The sequence below is a fragment of the Typopeltis vanoorti genome, chromosome 1 (genome assembly GCF_054136105.1).
Source record: "Typopeltis vanoorti isolate ZY-2024b chromosome 1, IOZ_Tvanoo_1.0, whole genome shotgun sequence".
NCBI classification, from domain to species: domain Eukaryota; kingdom Metazoa; phylum Arthropoda; class Arachnida; order Uropygi; family Thelyphonidae; genus Typopeltis; species Typopeltis vanoorti.
Genome location: NC_143549.1, coordinates 109,881,764 through 109,901,996, shown reverse-complemented (window position 1 = coordinate 109,901,996; position 20,233 = coordinate 109,881,764). Strand labels below are relative to the sequence as shown.

General features: G+C 37.4%; 1 protein-coding gene across 1 annotated transcript in view; it reads right to left on the bottom strand.

Annotated features, from left to right (window-relative positions):
- The window catches only part of Fancm (FA complementation group M), a 389,753-nt gene that overhangs the window by 243,631 nt on the left and 125,889 nt on the right, over window positions 1-20,233 (bottom strand). The window contains exon 10 of the mRNA XM_090395633.1: window positions 11,727-11,934. Coding sequence (XP_090251759.1) covers window positions 11,727-11,934 — 208 coding nt within the window. The remainder of the gene's footprint in view (window positions 1-11,726; window positions 11,935-20,233) is intronic.

Below are 20,233 nucleotides of genomic sequence, written 5' to 3'. Positions count from 1 at the left end.
CTCCCATATTTTTGGAGTTTCTCACATCCATATTTATTTAAATTAGGTTGATTTCTGAGAACAACTGCAGATTCTAAAAACAGTCTTTCTTTTCTAAATATGATGTGATGGAGCATGGTGGTCCCCCCCCCCCCCCCAAGTAGATCATATGAGTAATATATCTGTCTTGTCTTGCTGACCTTGCATTGGATACTATGCATAGGATTCACTGGAGGGAAAAAAAAAATCCCACTCCAATTATAGCCAGTTTACAACTGGGGTCTCCAACAGATGTCCACAGAGAGGGGACACCCACCTAGATAGAATTCTAGTGTTATATCCATATGTTTTATTTAGTACTGTGGTGTGTGTGTGTGTGTGTGTGTGTGTGTGTGTGTGTGTGTGTGTGTGTGTGTGTGCACATTTCAAGTTCATTTGTACTCTCTAAAGATGTCTCTGTGACTGAGATGAAACATCAGAAAATAATAGTTTTTGATCCTTTCTCAGTGCTGTTCATACTCCATTAAACTTCGAACATCCTAATCAACTACTAAACACACATATCTTTCATTCTATCTACCTCGGGTCTGTGGAGCTTTCTTTCCAACAAAGTATTCCTCAAAGACTACAGCAGCTCTTGAAAAAGAATATCAACAACATACTTTACTCTTGACTCAAGTTCCCACGTGGCATTTATTTGCAACAGACCTTACAGTCCCTTGTAGGGATTGATATAGGGAAAGGTTTAGATGTTATTTCATCAGCTAGTACAAGACTCGACTGTCAGCACTGATTTTTGATTACATTTATTACATTATGAGATATTCCAAGTTCATTTAATATTCACAAATACCAGCTCTTCAGAAATATGCTAGACATTCACCCGTAGTTTACACAGCAAATGGTAAGATTCTAATCTTTGCATATAATATTATTTAGCATTATCTTAGAGAAAATTCTGTAGCTAATGGACAGAGGTGATATTTCTTTGTAAATTTTGCAATTATTTCATTTTTTATATATTGGTATGATTAGTGATTCTTTCCATTCTGAGTGAGAAACCATATCTGATGAATATGGCTATTCCATCAGTAATCTTGGCTTTGCTGTTCCTGAGTTACTTTATACATTCTTCTACTTCATCTAATAATGACTAAAGTATTTCTAAATGACAAGTATGATAAATTTTCTGTTCAAAGTCTCAGCTAGTTCACTATAGTTTAGGATTTAGTTAAAATACTATATCCCAACTTCTGTTTTCTATTTCATCACCAGTAGCTAATGTCTGTTCATTACTAGTGTTAATTATTACTGCTTTCAAATGAAGTGATTTATTGGATTCTAATTTCATAGAAGAATTTGCTTTGGTTATTTATAAAACATTTCTAGATTTTATCATTCTATTCACATAAAACTATTGTTATTGTCTGATTATTTTACTAGTATACTAGGTGCTCTTTTTTATGTCTGAGTAGCACAAATAGTAGATGGATTACTGAACTAATTGGATACTATGAGTAGTATGTCAGTCTGGTCTTGCTTTGAATACTACTCATAGGATCCACTGGAGAAATTGGAAAAAAAAATATGAAAAAAAGAATACTACTCTCCATTTAATGGTGATTCATCTTCCTACTCTGAGTTTTCTTCTGCTAATTATAAAATTTGTTATACCATATTTGATGCCATGATTCAAAATGTTTTCAATATTTGCACTCTATTCCTGTTGTTTCTATTTCAGTTTTTGTTTAATTCAATATCTCATTATATTTTTCTCTTGTCTATTTCATTCAGTTTATTACAACTTTTAGTGACTATGATATGGTGTATTTGGTTACATGTATCCATTAGGCAATATTAGTTTGTTTGTCTGCTTCATAAACATAGTTTCGAAGCAGACAAACAATTTATTAGATTTTCAGGATGCAACCCATACAAGAGCTCCTGAATGGCTTGTATAGTTACAATAGCTGTTACAAGAGCTACTGCAACCAGAAAAAATTGCATTGTTCACACATTGCATGCACAATGATTTTTTCAGTATAAAGTAAAATATTACAAATGGAAAGATTAGCAATGGGCTCATCACTTTCTTGTCTTCTATCCAACTTATTCACAGAGTCCTTTGAAAAATCAACCCTGGATAACTACCATTTAAAATCAAAAATGTGGCTCTGCTATATTGACATCTTATTCATTTGGCCCAGGATCCATAGAAAAACTAAAAGAATTCATAAGTTACCTAATCAACTTACACTCTTGTATAAACTTCAAACATTTGTGTGCGTGTGTCTCCCACCAACAAAAGGCTGTAAGCCCGTAGTATCTCAATACTGTGGGTGAGTCAAAAATTTTTTATAATCATTCACTTTTTTGTATTTTTTATTTGAGATTCAAATTGTTTTTTACCTGAAGGAAATAGATATCCTCATGGAGATGCCCAAACAAAATAAATGTACACAGAAAATCAATACATACTAGAAGATACCGTCTTGTTACATCCCACTACCACACAAAAAAATAGGAGTAATTAAAAATTCTCTGGGATAGGACAAACAATCTCTAGCACAGAAAAGAGAAATCAAAAACTTAATCATCTCAGCCTTATTTTATCTCAAAATTGATAAAAAAAAAGAAGAACATCCTATAACAGACTCTTAAGAAAACTTCCAATAATACCAAAACTATGAGAAGAAGTGACTTTCCTGATATGTAACATGCAATATATCAGATATACTTTAGACAACAAAAAATAAAAGTAGCCTTCATCCCTCTATACAGGATCAAAAAATTTTTATCCTCTGAAGCTTTCACCTCTTCCCATCTTCCTTTTAAAAAAACTGAGTGTCTATAAAATGTACTGCTCATGCAGCATATGCAATGCAGGACTAACTGATTGAGACAGATTTATATGTCAGAACCAAATATCCATGTGTGTTCATGAGACCTGTTTGCCGGTTATGAGGGATGAAAAACCAGAGTTTCTGGGAGTCTCTGTATGAGACCAGCTAACTCACCTTTAGTTGAAAGAGACCAGATAAAGGTTCCTCACATCATGGGCAGGCATTGAACCCAGGTTTTTCTGAATAAAGAGCTCGCCTATACCAACTAAGCTATGGGGGCTCAAAAATCTTATTAGGAAATTTAAAAAAGTTTCTAAAATGTCATGTACTTCCATTTGATGTAAATAAAAAATAAGTGAATTGTCTTATATCAAGTATGGTCTTTATTCACCAAAAATGTTCGGTACATAATTCACTTGCATCATTCCATAATCTTGGAATGATGCAAGCTGACTGTAAATGTTACAAGATAGCCATAAAGGAATCAACGATTAAATACTTCAACAATTAAGTTCAGGAAAATTATAATCGCTGATTCCTTTACAGTCATTTTGTATACAGTAAATACCTCTTTTTTTTTTGTCATCCCTTGAAGAAGTGCACTACAGTGTACATGAAACTAGTGGAGATTTTTCAGGTTTTTACATTTGACTTTTTACACTTAATATAGTCTAAATATGTTTGTCATCCTGGAAATCACTTGAACTGGTTCCTAATTACAGAAGACTTGGAAATATACATTTTTTTTGTTTATATCTGCATGTCCCATAACTTTGTAGAAACTAATGGTAGAGCTTTCATTTTAGACAGATTATGGAGACTACAACCGTGTTAGAAATAATTACATTCATTTATTGACATTTCGACCTTCATATTAAGGTCATCATCTGGAGTACACACACACACACACACACAGAAACAAGCAACATCACATTTCAAACAGTATGCCGAAGAGATAATGATTTGATCAACTGTTATTCTGCTGGCCTGACCTCTAGTGAAAAAAAAAAAAAAAAACTTGTCTCTGTATATACACTATCTACCAATAATTGTCTGCACACCCCTCTTATTTCAAGTTATGGAACATTCCAGGTTTGTTAATAAAAAAATAAAAAAAAACTGGTGTACCGATAGTAGAAAGCATCATTTCATTATAGCATAAATTACAGATACCAAGAAATTATATACTTGGTTTAATTCTTTATCCAAGTTTAAGCAAACAAGTTTGCACCTGAACTATTTTCAGGACTGGGGCAACTTGTATAAAGAATCTAATGACTTCACATTACTTGCCTTAGTATCCCATAATGCAAAACATCTCCTTGCAGACACATATAATGCTATGCATTATGGGAAGGATCACTACCCAGACCAGTTTCGACCTTTATTGAGGTCTCATCAGTGGGAGCCAAACCCAGAGATGATACTAAGGTTGAAGTAATACAGGATACTAAGGCAAGTGATGTGAAGTCATTAGCTTCTTTATATGAGTTGCCCTGTCCTCAATATACTTCAGGTACAAACTTTGTTTGCTTACAATTGGATAAAGGATTAAACCAAGTATATAATTTCTTTTGTATCTTTAATTTATAGTATAACCAAGTGGAAAAACTTCCAACAACTTCATTGTAGCAGTTGAATAAAAGTGGTATGGCAACACAACATGAACTCATTGACTTCAAGAGAGGTGTCATTGTGGGCTGTCACATTGGTGGCATGTCCATATGTGGCATTGCCACTCAACTGGAGTATCCAAAATCAATGGAAAGCTATGTGATCAACAAATGCAGATGTTCTGGTATCACTAGCGTAGGAAAACACCCAGTGCTAAAATGGGTGACACACGAAAACCGGCTACAATTGGCACAGACTATCTGTGATGAATGCCGTAACACCATGGTGAGCACTAATAGTATAAAAAAAGAACTCTATTTACTGGGTTTCCACAGAAGAGCAGCAGCACACAAACTGAACAAGGCAGCTCATTTGGCCTGGTGCAAAGAGCATATGAACTGGACAATTGACCAGTGGAAAATGGTATTCTGGAGCAATGAATCAAGATTCACCTGTTTCCAGTCTGATGGCAGTGTGTGGGTGTAGAGGCAGTTTGCTGAATTCTTGTTACCACTGTGTATTCTACCCACAGTACAACACACTGTGGTAACTTTGGTGGTCGAAGAGTAATGGCATGGGGTGCATTCAGCTGGTTTGGATTGGGATCACTGGTCATTGTCTGTGATTCCACGAAGATAGCTCAATACCTTGATATTCTCATTAATCAGGTATTGCCTACACTCTGGAGTTTTTAAGGAAAGGACCCGTATTACTATCAAGACAACAATGTCCCATGCCACAAAGCTGAAACTGTAATGGATGGTATGAAGAAATGGGTGTTAAATTGACTGCCCTGGCCTGTACAGAGTCTTGACCTCAACTCCATCAAACACCTATGGGACGAATTGGAGCGGCGAATGAGTTCCAGAGTAGCACATCCTCAATCTGTTGCTGAACTCAATGCTGCTTTGATGAAGACATGGAGACAAATTCCACCTGATATCTACTGCACACTGGTGGAAAGTCTCCCTCAAAGGGTGCAGGAAGGAGATCAAAGCCAAAGTTGAACATACTGTATCAATTGCTAACATGTCCGGACAATTATTGATAGATAGAGTATATGTATATACTCCAGGTGATGACCTTAACATGAAGGTCGAAACATCAGAAAATTAAAGTAATTATTGCAAGAAATGAACATAAACTGGGTTGTATATTGGTCGAAGGATTTTTAGCAATTGATACTAAGTAAAAAATACCAACAAGTTTCGCCTACTTAGCTGTCTGGCTTCTTCAGGGTGTATAAAAGAGATACAAAACAACTTAAACTGTTCGTGAAGGAATGAATCGAACGAATTGTATTTTTTACAAATACAGAAGAATGGATACATCAAACGCATGGAGCATGTAAGATATCAACTGTTGTTATTTAGTAAAGTTCTGTAATTAGCAGCAAGTAAATTTAACTCTGGCATGCTTAATGATCTTATGAGGGTCTTCAAAATAAAGTAATTATTTTCAACTTGGTTGAAGTCTCCATAATTTGTCTGAAATGAATGCTGATCACTGTGTAACACTAAAGGAAAGGAAGTAGAGCCCTGCTTATACAATGCCTCTAATTTTACAACGAGCATAAATTCTATATGAATATATCAAATAGCAGGCCACAGAACCAAGGAAATTGGGATGCATATCCTTCTGCAATGGGTTGTCGAATGATTGAGACTATAGAGTACAACTAAAGAATAAAACTTAATATGAATAAATTTTAATAAGAAAACAACATGGTTTACTTTTTATCTAATAACTAAGTTTTAATGTAATAAAATATTGTATATGTATTTGTATTAAAACAATGAATCGTTGTGTACAAATAACTTCACAGGTATGAAGGGGAATTAGAACACCTGCAAACTGTTAAACTGTAGCAAGCTGCAGCAAATTGTCACAATGCATCTATTATCACTCTAATTTATAATCATTTACAGTATAGTGCATATTTGAACAGTCATAAATGACCAGAAAGAGGCAAAGTGAATTTGAAAAAAAAAAAAAAAAAAAAAAATATATATATATATATATATATATATATACACACACACACACACACATATATATATAAAATATACTATGAAGAAACGAATACTACCAATAAGTTTACATTAGAAATAAGACTAAGAGGCTGTTTTAAAAATTGCTCTAAGAAATTTGGAAAGTGACAATTCAAATTTTTAACTGAGCGTAAAGATCTTAGCCACAGTCAGGAATGATCGAGTTCAGAAGAAATTACATCTTGATTTTTTTTTAAATTTTAATAAGACTAAAACAGTAAATCCAGTAACAATATTTTTATTTTGTCATAATTAAGTAAATGTTTCATTTTACACAAATTATGGATCTACAACTGTGTTACAATTATTAAAATAAATAATAATAATAATAATAATTATTATTATTACGGGCAACTCCAAGGAGTCGATAGACTCATCGAGGGAGGTCCTAACATCGTGTCAAGAAAAACTATTCGACATTCACACAGTATCTATCATACCTCGCCTTGAACTCATTCACAGTTATGGCACCCACAACAGACTCTAGCAAGTAAACAACCTAGCTCTAACACCCTTGCTAACCACACTCTTGCTCAGCTTCCACGTATGGCCCCTAGTCCTCCCACCACCAGTCCTATTCTCAAAAATATCGTTTGAATTAATCTTCTAGAAACCCTTCAGTAATTTGAATGTCTCAATCATATCATCCCTTTTCTGCCTATCAACCAATTTTTGCAACCCACAAATCTTCAACCTGTTCTCATAAGGCTCATTCCATAGACCTGCTATCATCTTGGTCACTCCTCTCTGGATCCTCTCCACATCCTCCCCATCACGAAGAAACCCTGGCACCCATAACTGGGCACAGTAGTCTAGATAGGGTTTTATCAAGGCTCGATACAGAAGAACAATAACCTGTTTGTCTCTGCTTGTTAAAGTATTTTTCAGCAACCAAGTGATTTCATGGACTGATTTAGCCACTTTTGCGATGTGTCCCCTAAACTTCAACTCCCTATTCACCAACACTCCCAAATCCCTGGCCTTGTCAATCTCCTGGAGTATGGTTCCACCAACGTGATATACTGCTGCTAATCTTTTCACTCCAAAATGCATAACCTTACACTTTACCACATTAAATTGACATCCATTCTCCTTAGCCCAGTCCTCCAAACTATCCAAATCATTCTGCAAAATTTTGACATCCTGTGCACTCACTATTGCTCTACCTAACTTTGCATGATCAGCAAACAAATGAATGCTTCCTCTCTGATCCTTTCCTATATTGTTAATGAACAAATTGAACAGTAGTGGTCCAAGAACAGAACCCTGCGGCACACCACTAGTCACAGGCCATCTTTTGGACTGTATACTCTTGAATAAACCACTCTCTGATATCTCTCCATCAACCACCCTCCTATCCATCTCACCAACCCTATATCCATCCCCATATGCTGCAGTTTACTGATTAGAATTCCATGTGGTATCCTGTCAAAGGCCCTAGCAAGGTCCAGCAGAATCACTGTAAACCAATTACCCTTATCCAGTTCAGCAATCGCTGTATTATAAAATGTGAGCAAGTTACTGAGGCATGATCTACCCTTCACAAAACCATACTGTCTCCAATACGGTATCCCATTTTCATATATCCAATCCTGTATTTTCCTCTTGACTATTTTCTCCAAGACCTTGACAACAATTCCTGATATGCTGATCGGTCAGTAATTTACAACAGCAGTCTTGGATCCTCCTTTATGCAGTGGAACTATTTTCCCCTCTTTCCCGCTCCCCCTCAGGACTAACCCAGACCTGAGACTCAAATTAAACAAAATGGTCAAGGGCACTGACAATTCTTTGGCCGCTTCATGTACGGCATGAGCTGGTATACCATCCAATCCCACAGATGTATTGACATCGAGGTTTTGTAATAGACTATTCACCTCCACTTCATTCACCACAATTCCTGTATAAGCTTTTGGTTCATTCATTCCAGCAATGTCACCACCTGGATGATATACTCTTGCAAAGTGTTCACTCAGTAATTCCACTATATCAACTGATTTGGTTACCTCCCTACCATCGGCATTCTTAAAATCATTCTGCCATATATATTTTTTCTATTACTTGCAACATATTGAAAAAACTGTTTGGGATTCTCTTTAGCCTGCATGGCTAATGTTCTTTCATAATCCGCTTTTTCTTTTCTTACCACACTCATTACCCTTCTGGCCTGTGCTTTATACCATTCATGTGCCTGCCGGTCACCTTTCTCTTAAATTCCCTCCACAGTTGTTTCTTTTTTTTGCAGCTCAAGCTTAATGGTGTTATTCAACCATTTAACCTATACTTGATTTATTTGTACTCTAGGTATACAATCAGCCATTGCCTCCTGCAAACACTTCTTATCTGCCTCCCATGCACTATCAACATCCAGCTCTTGTAGTTTTACATGCCATGACACTGAACCAATCAAACTCCTAAGCTTGTCATACTTACCAACCTGATAATTCTATATGTACCCTGTCTTATTGTAAATTCCATGCCTTTAGCATACCTTCCAAGTCAAGACCCTATGATCACCCTCACCAATAAGTGGCAACTTGGTCATATTCATTACAGGCAAATTCTCAGATACAATTTCTAGGTCAAGCACTCTCTGACCACGAGTATTTTCCATTACATGCTGTCGCAGATAGTTATCCCTTAATAATTGAATAAAATCCAATTCCTTCCTCCCATATGTCCTCTCCTCCTTCCAATCAATGTTACCATAGTTGAAATCTTCCATAATAATTACCCTCCTTCCACTCATTTCTTCTATTTGCTTATGCATACTATCTCCACCATCTATTCCATCACCTGGTCTATAGCAGCACCCAACTGTATATTTTGTTCTGCTAGTCTCAATCTCACACCAAATAGCCACAAATGTGCTCTTTTCTCTATCCTGCAGTTCGACTTCTATTCTCATAGGCTGCAGCTCATCAGTTATCATCAACAACACTCTTCTCCCCCCATTTTATTCTCCCTGTCACTCCTGAACACACCATACCCTACCCCTCACATTCAATCCAACTAGCTATATCATCTTCTGTCAGTCATGTTTCACTAATGCCAATAACCAAGGCCAAAAATTCTTCCTTCTTGTTCCTAATACTTCTGGCATTAGTATACATGAATTGCAGAAGCCTATTTGTCCCATCCCTATTTTGATGCCTTATACTAACTATCCTATTCTGATTTGTTGTCCTTCATACTTGCTCAGGCATATTACACACATTCATACACTCAACTGTCTCCTTAAAGTCTGCATATCTACCCCCACCTCAATAACTAGTTTCCCTGATTCTGCACATCCACTTCATTCAACAACACCTTTTCAAGTCTCCGTACACCAAATCCATTCAAATGTAAACCATCCATCTTATATAAATTCTTTCGCCCATTGAACTCACTTCACACATCCACAAATTCCACACCACTCCTCGTGCATAATCCGTGCATGAAGTCAGCAATTTTGGCCCTCCTTCTATACTCTTCACTGTCATACCATGGCAACAGACTCACCATCCTAACTCTCTCACTCTTCTCTTTTGCTACCTCAAGTAATTCCTTCAAATCCTCTCTCTCATAGCCATTTTGTCTCCTTTCAAATCATTCGTTCTTGCTACTGCTATCAATTCTTTCACCCTCTGTTTTTGCATTCTAATTGACTCACTTACATCCTTAACATTCACACCAGGTTGGTACGATTTTGTCAAACTCTCATCTATCACACCTCTTACTAAAGAATCTCTGTACAACACTTGGTCTTTCATTTTGTTTACACTCACTATCATACTCTTATTTTTCTTATCATACTTTTGCAATTTATTAGTTGGTATGCTCAGTAAACATTTTTGCCAATGCTCCAGCTGCCGATTTGCTCTATGTATCGCTCAGCGTAACCGTGCGATCTCACTCACTGCATCTGTCTCATCATTTTTACTATCCATTAATTCATTCATTTGTTCTGTATTTTTACCTTCATTCTCAGAGCTATCTGGTACTACCTCGCATATCGCTATTTTCTACATTCTCACTTTCCACAACAATATCGCTCTCACGACCTGAAACACACTTTAAATTCTCACATTTCTTACACTTTCTGCACACATTCACTCCACTATCATTGTCTAACCAGACTCCAACCGCTCTCCTCAAAGCATACATTTCACAAATGGTACACTGAATAAAATCCTTTATATTAAAATTTTTGGACAAAGATGGCGATCTGGACACCATTTTATTCCTTCTTATCGGCACCATGCACACGCTAATAATCATATCTATCAAATTGAATATCAAATAATTATTTTAATTTCCCAACGTTTTGACCTTCATGTCTGGAGATTACACTCCAGACATGAAGGTCATCATCTGGAAAACACACACACACACACACACACACACACACACACACACACACACACACACACACACACACATGTATGATATACAAGCTAAATTACATTTCACACACTATACTGAAGAAAGAGAGACAATGATTTTTGTCTCTTCAGCATACTGTGTGAAATGTAATTTAGCTTGTCTCTATACAGATATGCGTATACTCCAGATGATGACCTTTATATGAAAGTCGAAACGTCGGGAAAGTAAAATAATTATTTATAACACAGTTGTAGTGATGAGTGCTGATCACTGTGTAACACTAAAAGAAAGGATAAATAAATGTTTCTTTATTATTTCATTATTTAAGGGGCATATTTTACTTTGATTACGATTTCAGTGTAGTAATATAGTTCAACCCATATTTCCAGGAACAAAAGCTCAATTTATGACAACCAAGCCTACGGTAAATTAAGGTCTGAATTATGATGGCTTGCTTAACAACAGCTTTCCAGGAACCAATTAGGTCATAACAGCAAGGGTTTACTGTATATCTATAGTCCTAGACATTCTAGGGCTTAGTTCTTCTTGCTTTTTTCCCCTCCCTATTATAATTTTGAATTGTTTCCAACTATTTACTAAGTTGTAGTGCAATATGTTTTTGATATGACTTCAGTGATCTGGGGATGCTGATGTGAATCTAGTGAAACACCAACAGTTAATAAATTCAAGTTTATTTCATTCTAATTCAAAAGTAATGTGAATATGAAATATACGTTAGAACTTACTTGAATAGCTTACTATACATGTTAGTTTGTTTTTTTTAATGAAAACTTTTTTTATTTAATATAAAAAATCTTCATTTAAATGCTTGGAGCATTATATAAAAACACTATATTTTCATTAAACTTACCAAATTTATCTAATGTAGACACAGTCCTATTTTTAAACTTTGCCCGTGGTTGATAAGCACTAACAGCAAAGAACATTTTGTGACATGATGGAACTATGTTCTTTGGAACCATGCGAGGATTATTTAAATATAAATTATTCTGGAAAACTGATCCATTTTTGATAGCACGAAAAATACTAAGTTTTCTGCACTGACTTTGGTTGTACATCTGAAAGTAAACATGCATTATTAAAAAAAAGTTGTATATATTTATAAAAAATATATACAAACATTTGACAAATCTTTGATTGCTTTCAAGCCTGTGAAAATCACTGAAAATTATTACAAACCAGCAAATTCATACTTGCATACAAGGAGAGTTCAAAAATTTAATGTTGATTTAATGTTATATCCTAATGGATATGATATAATATATATACTGGGGGGGGGGGGGCTACTATGTTGCCAGAGTCAGATGTGAGTGCTTTGTCTGTTAATCTATTCAAGAAGAGCTATGATAGATTGTGTGGATAGACTGGATCTCCTGCGATGAGTCTTAGGACTTCATGGAGATGCCTGTATAATAATAATAATAATTACCTTCTATATTACCATGATTTTGTTCAACTATTTTTAGTCTTCTTTCAGAGTACTTGCTGAATTACTCACTAGGCAGTTTCACTGCCATTGAGTCCTGTATGAAGTTCAGATTTTTTTATCCTTCCAAACAACTTTGCCACAAGACTCTCTCCAGCTGAATCAATGCTTTCCTGAAAGTTTATTGCTGAGACTCCAAGAATAAACTTTGGAAGAATAAATGCTATCACACTTATCTCTCGCATTCACAGCCACATGGAGCGTGCACCATACTGACACTGGTATGAGGCGTCTCACTTCTCGCTGTCTCGAACGTAAACAACCAGTCAGCTCATTTCTTTGTCACACATACAGATGGAAAAGATAAACTCCTGGAATGGCCCGACCATTCATGTTTGCTGCTTTATGTTAGCATACGCATCCACTAAAACATTCGTTAGCTGAGTCCGAAAAATAGCAAAAAATCTTCGTTAGCCGAGGTATCACTGTACTTAGGATCACACATTTCAGATTCTTTAACAGACATTAAGACAAGAAAACAAAAAAACACTCCAGTTCCATAGAACTCTTGAAAAGTATAGAAGTCGAGCCTCATCTCAAAGAAGCCGAAGATTTGTCTTTACAAGTGCACCAGCCAGTCAGTCAATCTTTCTATACGGCTGCCAGACCTGGAACATCTCAACAAAAGCAGCAACCAATATTATAAACAGCTTTGGAACTACTTGTTTAAGAAATATCTTGGACTACTCCTGGCAAGACCACATTCCCAATTCTACTATATTAGAAGAAACCCAGCAAGATCCTCTTAGTCAGCACTGTTCAAAGTAACCAAATAAAATGGCTTGGCCACCAACTCAGACACCCACCCTCTGCACCTTTTGATGCTCTAGTCCTTTATGCCTCCTACATATGGGAAAACAAAAAGAGACAGACACAGAACTCAATACTGATATACATTAGAAGCATTCTCCCCATTTCCTCCAAACTCTCTGCATTAGAGATCTGTCAATTAACATACGACAGAGAAGACTGGCTTTCCTTCACGTCATAAGAACCTCCACGTCCAATCTCAGTTTACATACACAGACTAATTTGTTTTGATTTGTTTCCCTATTTATAATTGTAAAAAATTTAAATAAACAATGATGATGATCATGTCTCAAACATGTTCTATGGGGTTAAGATCTGGGGGAGCATGCTGGACACTCAATTCAATTAATATCTTTTGTCTCCAGAAGAATCTCCACTGCTCGTGTACAATGTGTGTGACATTGTCATACCTAAAAATCAATTCTTTGCCTAAAGCACCACAGAACAATTAAATTATTCATCAGTCCAGCACTTGTTTGTAGTTTGGTGCATCCACTAAGCATAATGCCTCCCCATACCATGAACCAAGCACTGCCGTATCTATCCCTTTCAAGAACATTCTTGTGATGGTAAGATCTGTCATGCCAGATCAAGTGTCATCTAGAACTGGAGGAAAGACTAAAATTATTCTCATCTGTAAAGAGTAAATTAGCCCACTGGTGTCTTATCCAATTTTTATGGATACAATACCACTGAAAACATGCTCTACGATGAGCTGTGGATAAAAGGATGCAGACTACAGACCTTCAAGTGTATAGGCCTACTTGTCACAGACATCTTGCCACAGTTTGTCAAGGTATCGCATACCTGTGCTTGAATGGAGCCAACTAATGTCTGGAACACATTCCATTTGTTTGAAATGCACAGAGACTGGACAAGTCCTATCTGAGAATCCTAACTCCTCTGGCAATTCTGAGGCCTTCCTCAAGCTTTCCAATAATTCTTCCCCACATGAAATCATCTAGATGATGTCTTTGAAACATTACAAGACATCACGTTTGCAACTTTATTCCTTCATGAAGAAATAGTGTTCATCCTTAGGTGTTGGACACCATTGCATAAACTAAAGAACTGAGTTAAATGTGTCTGGTTCTGATATCAAGGTAAGTGACAATTTCACATCAAGTCTTCCATACCTTTCAATTTAACTGCTAACTGATAACTTAAGTATACCCTGTGTGTTAAGTTTAGTAATTTACAAGACATAACCTCTGTAATGTTTTGAACAGCTTTGCTCTTGACACTCAATTTTATGTTTTTTGCAGATCTTCAAAACTTAAAAATCATTTGCCATTATTTATCTTGGGTGTAAAGAAATGAAGTTTACTTTAAGGACCAACCCCTAATTTGGCTGAATCTGGTTTTCACCAAGATTTTCCTGAACAATTTTTCATTGCTTCTTAAGTATTCTTGAATAAATCTCACCTGGGACACTCAGTAGGAAAATTCTATAATTCTCATATTCAGTTTTATTTCCTATGAAAGCTCTACTGCAGTCATCTGGAATTAGAAATCTGACCAGGCTTTTTGAATTATGCAGTGTAATTACTATAAAATTTTGCCTCCACATTTTGAGATATATAGTAAACATTTATTATTATTATTATTATTATTATTATGTAACATCTCCAGGGAGTCCAAGGACTCATTGAGTCCTTGCTTTTAAATGCTTTTCTACATTTCAGGTTTCTAATCTTTTTCTGCCTTGAGATATACCAGTTGCAACATGGTATGCAATCTTGATTGCATTTCTCTTGATTACTGTTAACCACTGCTCTGGCCAGTTTGTTCTGCAAGTTGAAAACCTTGAGTTTCTTAGAAGGAAACCTGTCACCTACATGTGAGCCCAGCTAACTCACTTTCAGTTGAAAATTTGTAAGAGGAAAAACCTTGCCAACAACTTATGAGACAAACTAACTCTTCATCAACTGCAAAGTCTTTATATAAGTTCTTCACATCCTATACGAGAATTAAAATTAGGCTTTTCAAAACAGAAGGACAAATGTCAAAAAATCCTAAAGTCAACACTAAAGAGGCACTCCTTCACTGGCAGCACTTGATGACCAAGTGGTTTGAAACATTTTATATCATTTCTTCTTTTCAGTGAAAAGATGATTTATCAAAAAAAAAAATAAACAAAGTTTTTTTATGTAATTTTGCATCACCAAAATGAAGTCTTATGGCTCTTTCTTTAGTAATTACTCTAAAGCTTTTGACTGTGTTCAGCAGTCAAAAGTAATAAAAGATAGATAACTTGTACAGGGAGCAAGAAGCCATGGTAAGAACAGGTGTTGGATTAACTGACTGGCTTCAGGTTGCAAAGGTTACACAAGGATGTTTAATTTCTCCTTACTTGTTTAGTATCCATGCTGCATGCGTGTAGCATTGGATGAGCTCAAGACAGCAATTAGGATAGGTGGTAGTTTGATCAGTAATCTCAGGTACACTGCTGATATAGTACTCCTCCGTAATGACAAGGAAGAGCGAGGACAAATTCTTGATAAAATTAAGGAGATAAGTAAGAACAGAGAACTTCAGCTCAATCCTAGAAAGACAAAGATTATGGTTCTTAAAGGAAATACATACAGTGAAGCTCCTTGAAAAACAAATATATCTTAATAGAGAAAGAATTGAGGAAGTCAGCAAGGTCAAGTACCTGGGATCCAATATTAATGTGAAGAATTGCTGTTCAGAAGATGCCAGAAGATTAGGAATGGCAAAAACAATAGCAGAGACCTGTCTAAAATCTGGAAGGATGGATCTATCCACATGGGAATAAAGTTGAGGATTTGGATGCAGATGTTTTTCCAACAGCAACTAATGGATGTGAGACTTGGAACCTAAAGAGTCCGATAGGAAAAGGATAGCTGCTTTTGAGATGAGGTGTTACAGAAGGCTGTTGAGGATATCATATACTGAAAGGCAGACAAATGGATGGGTGCTAGAAAGGATCAGAACTTTTAGGCTCCTTAAGGATACTGAGAGAAGAAAGTTGAAATACTTTGGACACATTGGAAGGATGAAAGGAGGACTTCTCAGAATAGTAATAGAAGGTAAAAAGAGGAAGGGATAAACCATCAATCAGATGGTGTATCTGGAGTGATTGATCTTCAGAGAGTTGAATCCTCCAGAAAAGCATACAACAGGACCACAGTGAGGATTAGTGTGGCATATCGCCAAGCATCTAAGTGACCATACAGCAACTGTCCAATGAACAGATGGATGGAGATCTTCCAGGAAGTCAAGACTTAAGGGAGAGCCACAGATGATGCCTATCAATACATCACCATCAGTAAACAATTGAACAGGAGATACTAATGTACAGATTGAAGAACAATGGCCCAAGAACAGACTGATTTTAAGGTGACTGTGGTTTACCCACAGCCACCTTAAAACCAGTAGATTCATATCCACCATATACCACTTTCTGATACCTATCCATCTACTTATCCAAGTAAATATTTTATATTTCAATCCCATACTCCAGTTTACGCAACAACCTTTCATGTGGTTCCTATCAAATGCCTTAGCAAAATCTAACAGCATCATAGTGTATCCATTCCCTTTATCCAGCTCAGCCATAACACTATTATAAAATATGAGTGAATTGCTAAAACACAACTTCTTTTTGTATTTTTGGAAATTATGGAGACAACTACCGTGTTTGAATAAAAACTTTAGTTTAATATTACTAAAATTTTACAATTCGACGTTTCGACCTTTATGTCAAGATCATCTTCTGGAGCATACAAATATACACAAGAAACAAGCTATAATACAATCATACTGGTTCGTTAAAGACACTGACTAACCGCTACCACAATTGTTGGCCTGACCTCTGGTGAGAAAAAAAAAAAAAAAAAATTATGGGGGGGGGGGGGGGTGGGGGGGGGGGGGGGTGGGGGGGGGGGGGGGTGGGGGGGGGGGGGGGTGGGGGGGGGGGGGGGTGGGGGGGGGGGGGGGTGGGGGGGGGGGGGGGTGGGGGGGGGGGGGGGTGGGGGGGGGGGGGGGTGGGGGGGGGGGGGGGTGGGGGGGGGGGGGGGTGGGGGGGGGGGGGGGTGGGGGGGGGGGGGGGTGGGGGGGGGGGGGGGTGGGGGGGGGGGGGGGTGGGGGGGGGGGGGGGTGGGGGGGGGGGGGGGTGGGGGGGGGGGGGGGTGGGGGGGGGGGGGGGTGGGGGGGGGGGGGGGTGGGGGGGGGGGGGGGTGGGGGGGGGGGGGGGTGGGGGGGGGGGGGGGTGGGGGGGGGGGGGGGTGGGGGGGGGGGGGGGTGGGGGGGGGGGGGGGTGGGGGGGGGGGGGGGTGGGGGGGGGGGGGGGTGGGGGGGGGGGGGGGTGGGGGGGGGGGGGGGTGGGGGGGGGGGGGGGTGGGGATGGGATATTAGCACGTGTGCTAATATCCCATCTGGTACTATTGATGAATTGATATCCACATCATGTAACAACTCTTGAAATTCATTCTTATGCACTACCTCTATTGCTGCATTCAATATAGTGGTACACCTGGTTGATAGATATTAGCAAAGTGAGCACTCATTATTTGAATAATCTCATCTGCTTCTGACACAGGGGTACTGTTTGCACTCACTAATTCTTTTGACTTGCCTTTAGCCTGCATAGTTAATTTCCTTTCATGCTCTGATTTGTTTTTAATACAATACTCATGACTTTTCTAGCCTGCACTTTATATGTTTCACAATTCCTCTCGCTCTTATTCTCATGTTATTCCTCTCACATCATCTTTTTATGGATCTCTTGCTCAATAAGGCTGCACATCCATTTCATTCCCATCTCATTTGTTCGAACTTCAGGGACATATTCAGATACTGTCTCATTCATATTCATCTATTTTACTAGGTGGCCGAACAAATTTAGCACATCATGGAACAGAAGTATTTTGTTTTCCTGAATTTCTAACGAAAAATATATTTTAGCATTTAAGCTGTTCAGATAAGTGATGAATCCATTATCTTTTTGTTTAGTTCCTGGCCAGATGAAAAAGATATCATAGACATATTTTTGGTTATGAATAGTATTTTTCAATGGCTGTCATTTTTTTAACCACAGCAATGGCAATGTTGATGAAACATCTAATAATTTATGCTTTGTATCCATCTATATATGAAATATAAAACATTCCAGAGCTGATAAGGTGGGGTTAATACCTTTTTTTATATCAAATACAAAAAAGATATGTTAAAAAAGTTATTAAAACAACATGGTTATTAAATATATAAATTAAAAAAAAAATGTATGCACATTTAATTTGTTAACAACATTCACATTCCTGAATGCAAATCAATAAAGCATTTCATTGTATGTGGCTACAATATTATTTTAATAGTATGAATATTATTATTATCTGAGACCTCCAGGAAGTCAAGGACTCATTAAGGAAGGCTGTAAATGATCCAACCCAGCTATCATACCTTCCCTTAAATTCATTTACACTAGATGAACTCACTGCTCTCTGGGAGAAAAAACCTAGCTCTTAACCCTTTCTTGACTGAGAACAACCTTAACTTCCATGGATGCCCCCCCCCCCCCCGTGTTCTCTCCCTGCCTTCCATATAACGAAAAATTTCATCATTTGAAATGCTATAACACCCATTCAAAAGTTTATGGACCTCTATCATATATCATACCACCCCTCTTTCTCCTGTTAACCAGAGTCTGCAATCCACATACTCGCAATCTGTCCTCATAATCTAAATCCCATAATCCGGATATAATCTTTGTAACTCTTCTTTGCACCCTTTCCACAGCTTCTTTATCCCCTTGGAACCCAGAAGACCAAATCCGCACACAGCAATCCAAGTGTGGTCTTATCAAAGCCTTATAAAGAGGCAAAATTACTTCCTTATCCTTACAGGTTAAGGTTTGCTTCAACATAGCAATTATCCTCTGAGTTGTATTTGCAACTTTTGCTATGTGACCTTTGAACTTTAAATTCTTATCCACCAAAACACCAAGATCCCTTGCCTATTCAGTTTCTTGTAGCATAACCCCACTAATATAATATGCTGCTGGAACTCTAATCACGCCAAAGTGCATACACTTACTAACATTAAACTGACAGCCATTTTCGTTTGCACAGATTTACAGTCTATTCAAATTATTTTGTAATTGCTGAATATCAATAGCATCTCTGATTACCCTGCCTATCTTAGCATCATCAGCAAACAATTGTAAATCTGATGATAGACCCTGCTTGATGTCATTAATGTATAGATTGAACAATAATGGCCCAAGGACTGAACCCTGAGGTACACCACTGGTTACCTTAAATCTGGCAGATTTACACCCACTGTATACCACTTTTTGATATCTGTCAACCATCCCCTGATCGAAGTCAATAGAGTATGTTCGGATCTCATATTTTCCAATTTACACAACAGCCTATTGTGTGGTATCCTATCAAATGACTTAAAAAAATCCAACATCATCATCATAGTGTATCCATTCCCTTTATCCTGTCTGTCAACCATCCTCTGATCCAAATCAATAGATTATGTTCCAATTCCATATTTTCCAGTTTACACAACAGCCTATTGTGTGGTATCCTATCAAATGCCTTAGAAAAATCCAACATCATCATAGTGTATCCATTTCCTTTATCCAACTCGGTCGTAACATTGTTATAAAATATGAGCAAATTGCTCATATTTTATAACAATGTTACGACCCCATGCTGTTCCCTGCAGAGTATAGAATGCTTGTCTACTCATTTCTGTATGTGAGTTCTTACCAACTTCTCTAAAATCTTCACTACCACACCAGAGATATAATAGGTCGGTAGTTAGACACATCAGTTTTTGCACCACCCTTGTGCAATGGAACTATCATACATTCCTGTGGTATCATTCCTGAGCTGAGACTCAAGTCATACAAATGTTTGAAAGGCCTAGCCAATTCAGCTGAACATTCATTTAACAAACGGGCAGATATTCCATCTGTCCCTATTGACAAATTCTTATCCAGGTTATGCAAGAGCTCTTCAATCTCATTTTCATGAACCTCTAACTCTTCATCCAACGTAGCAGGAGCACCATGCTACATATACCTG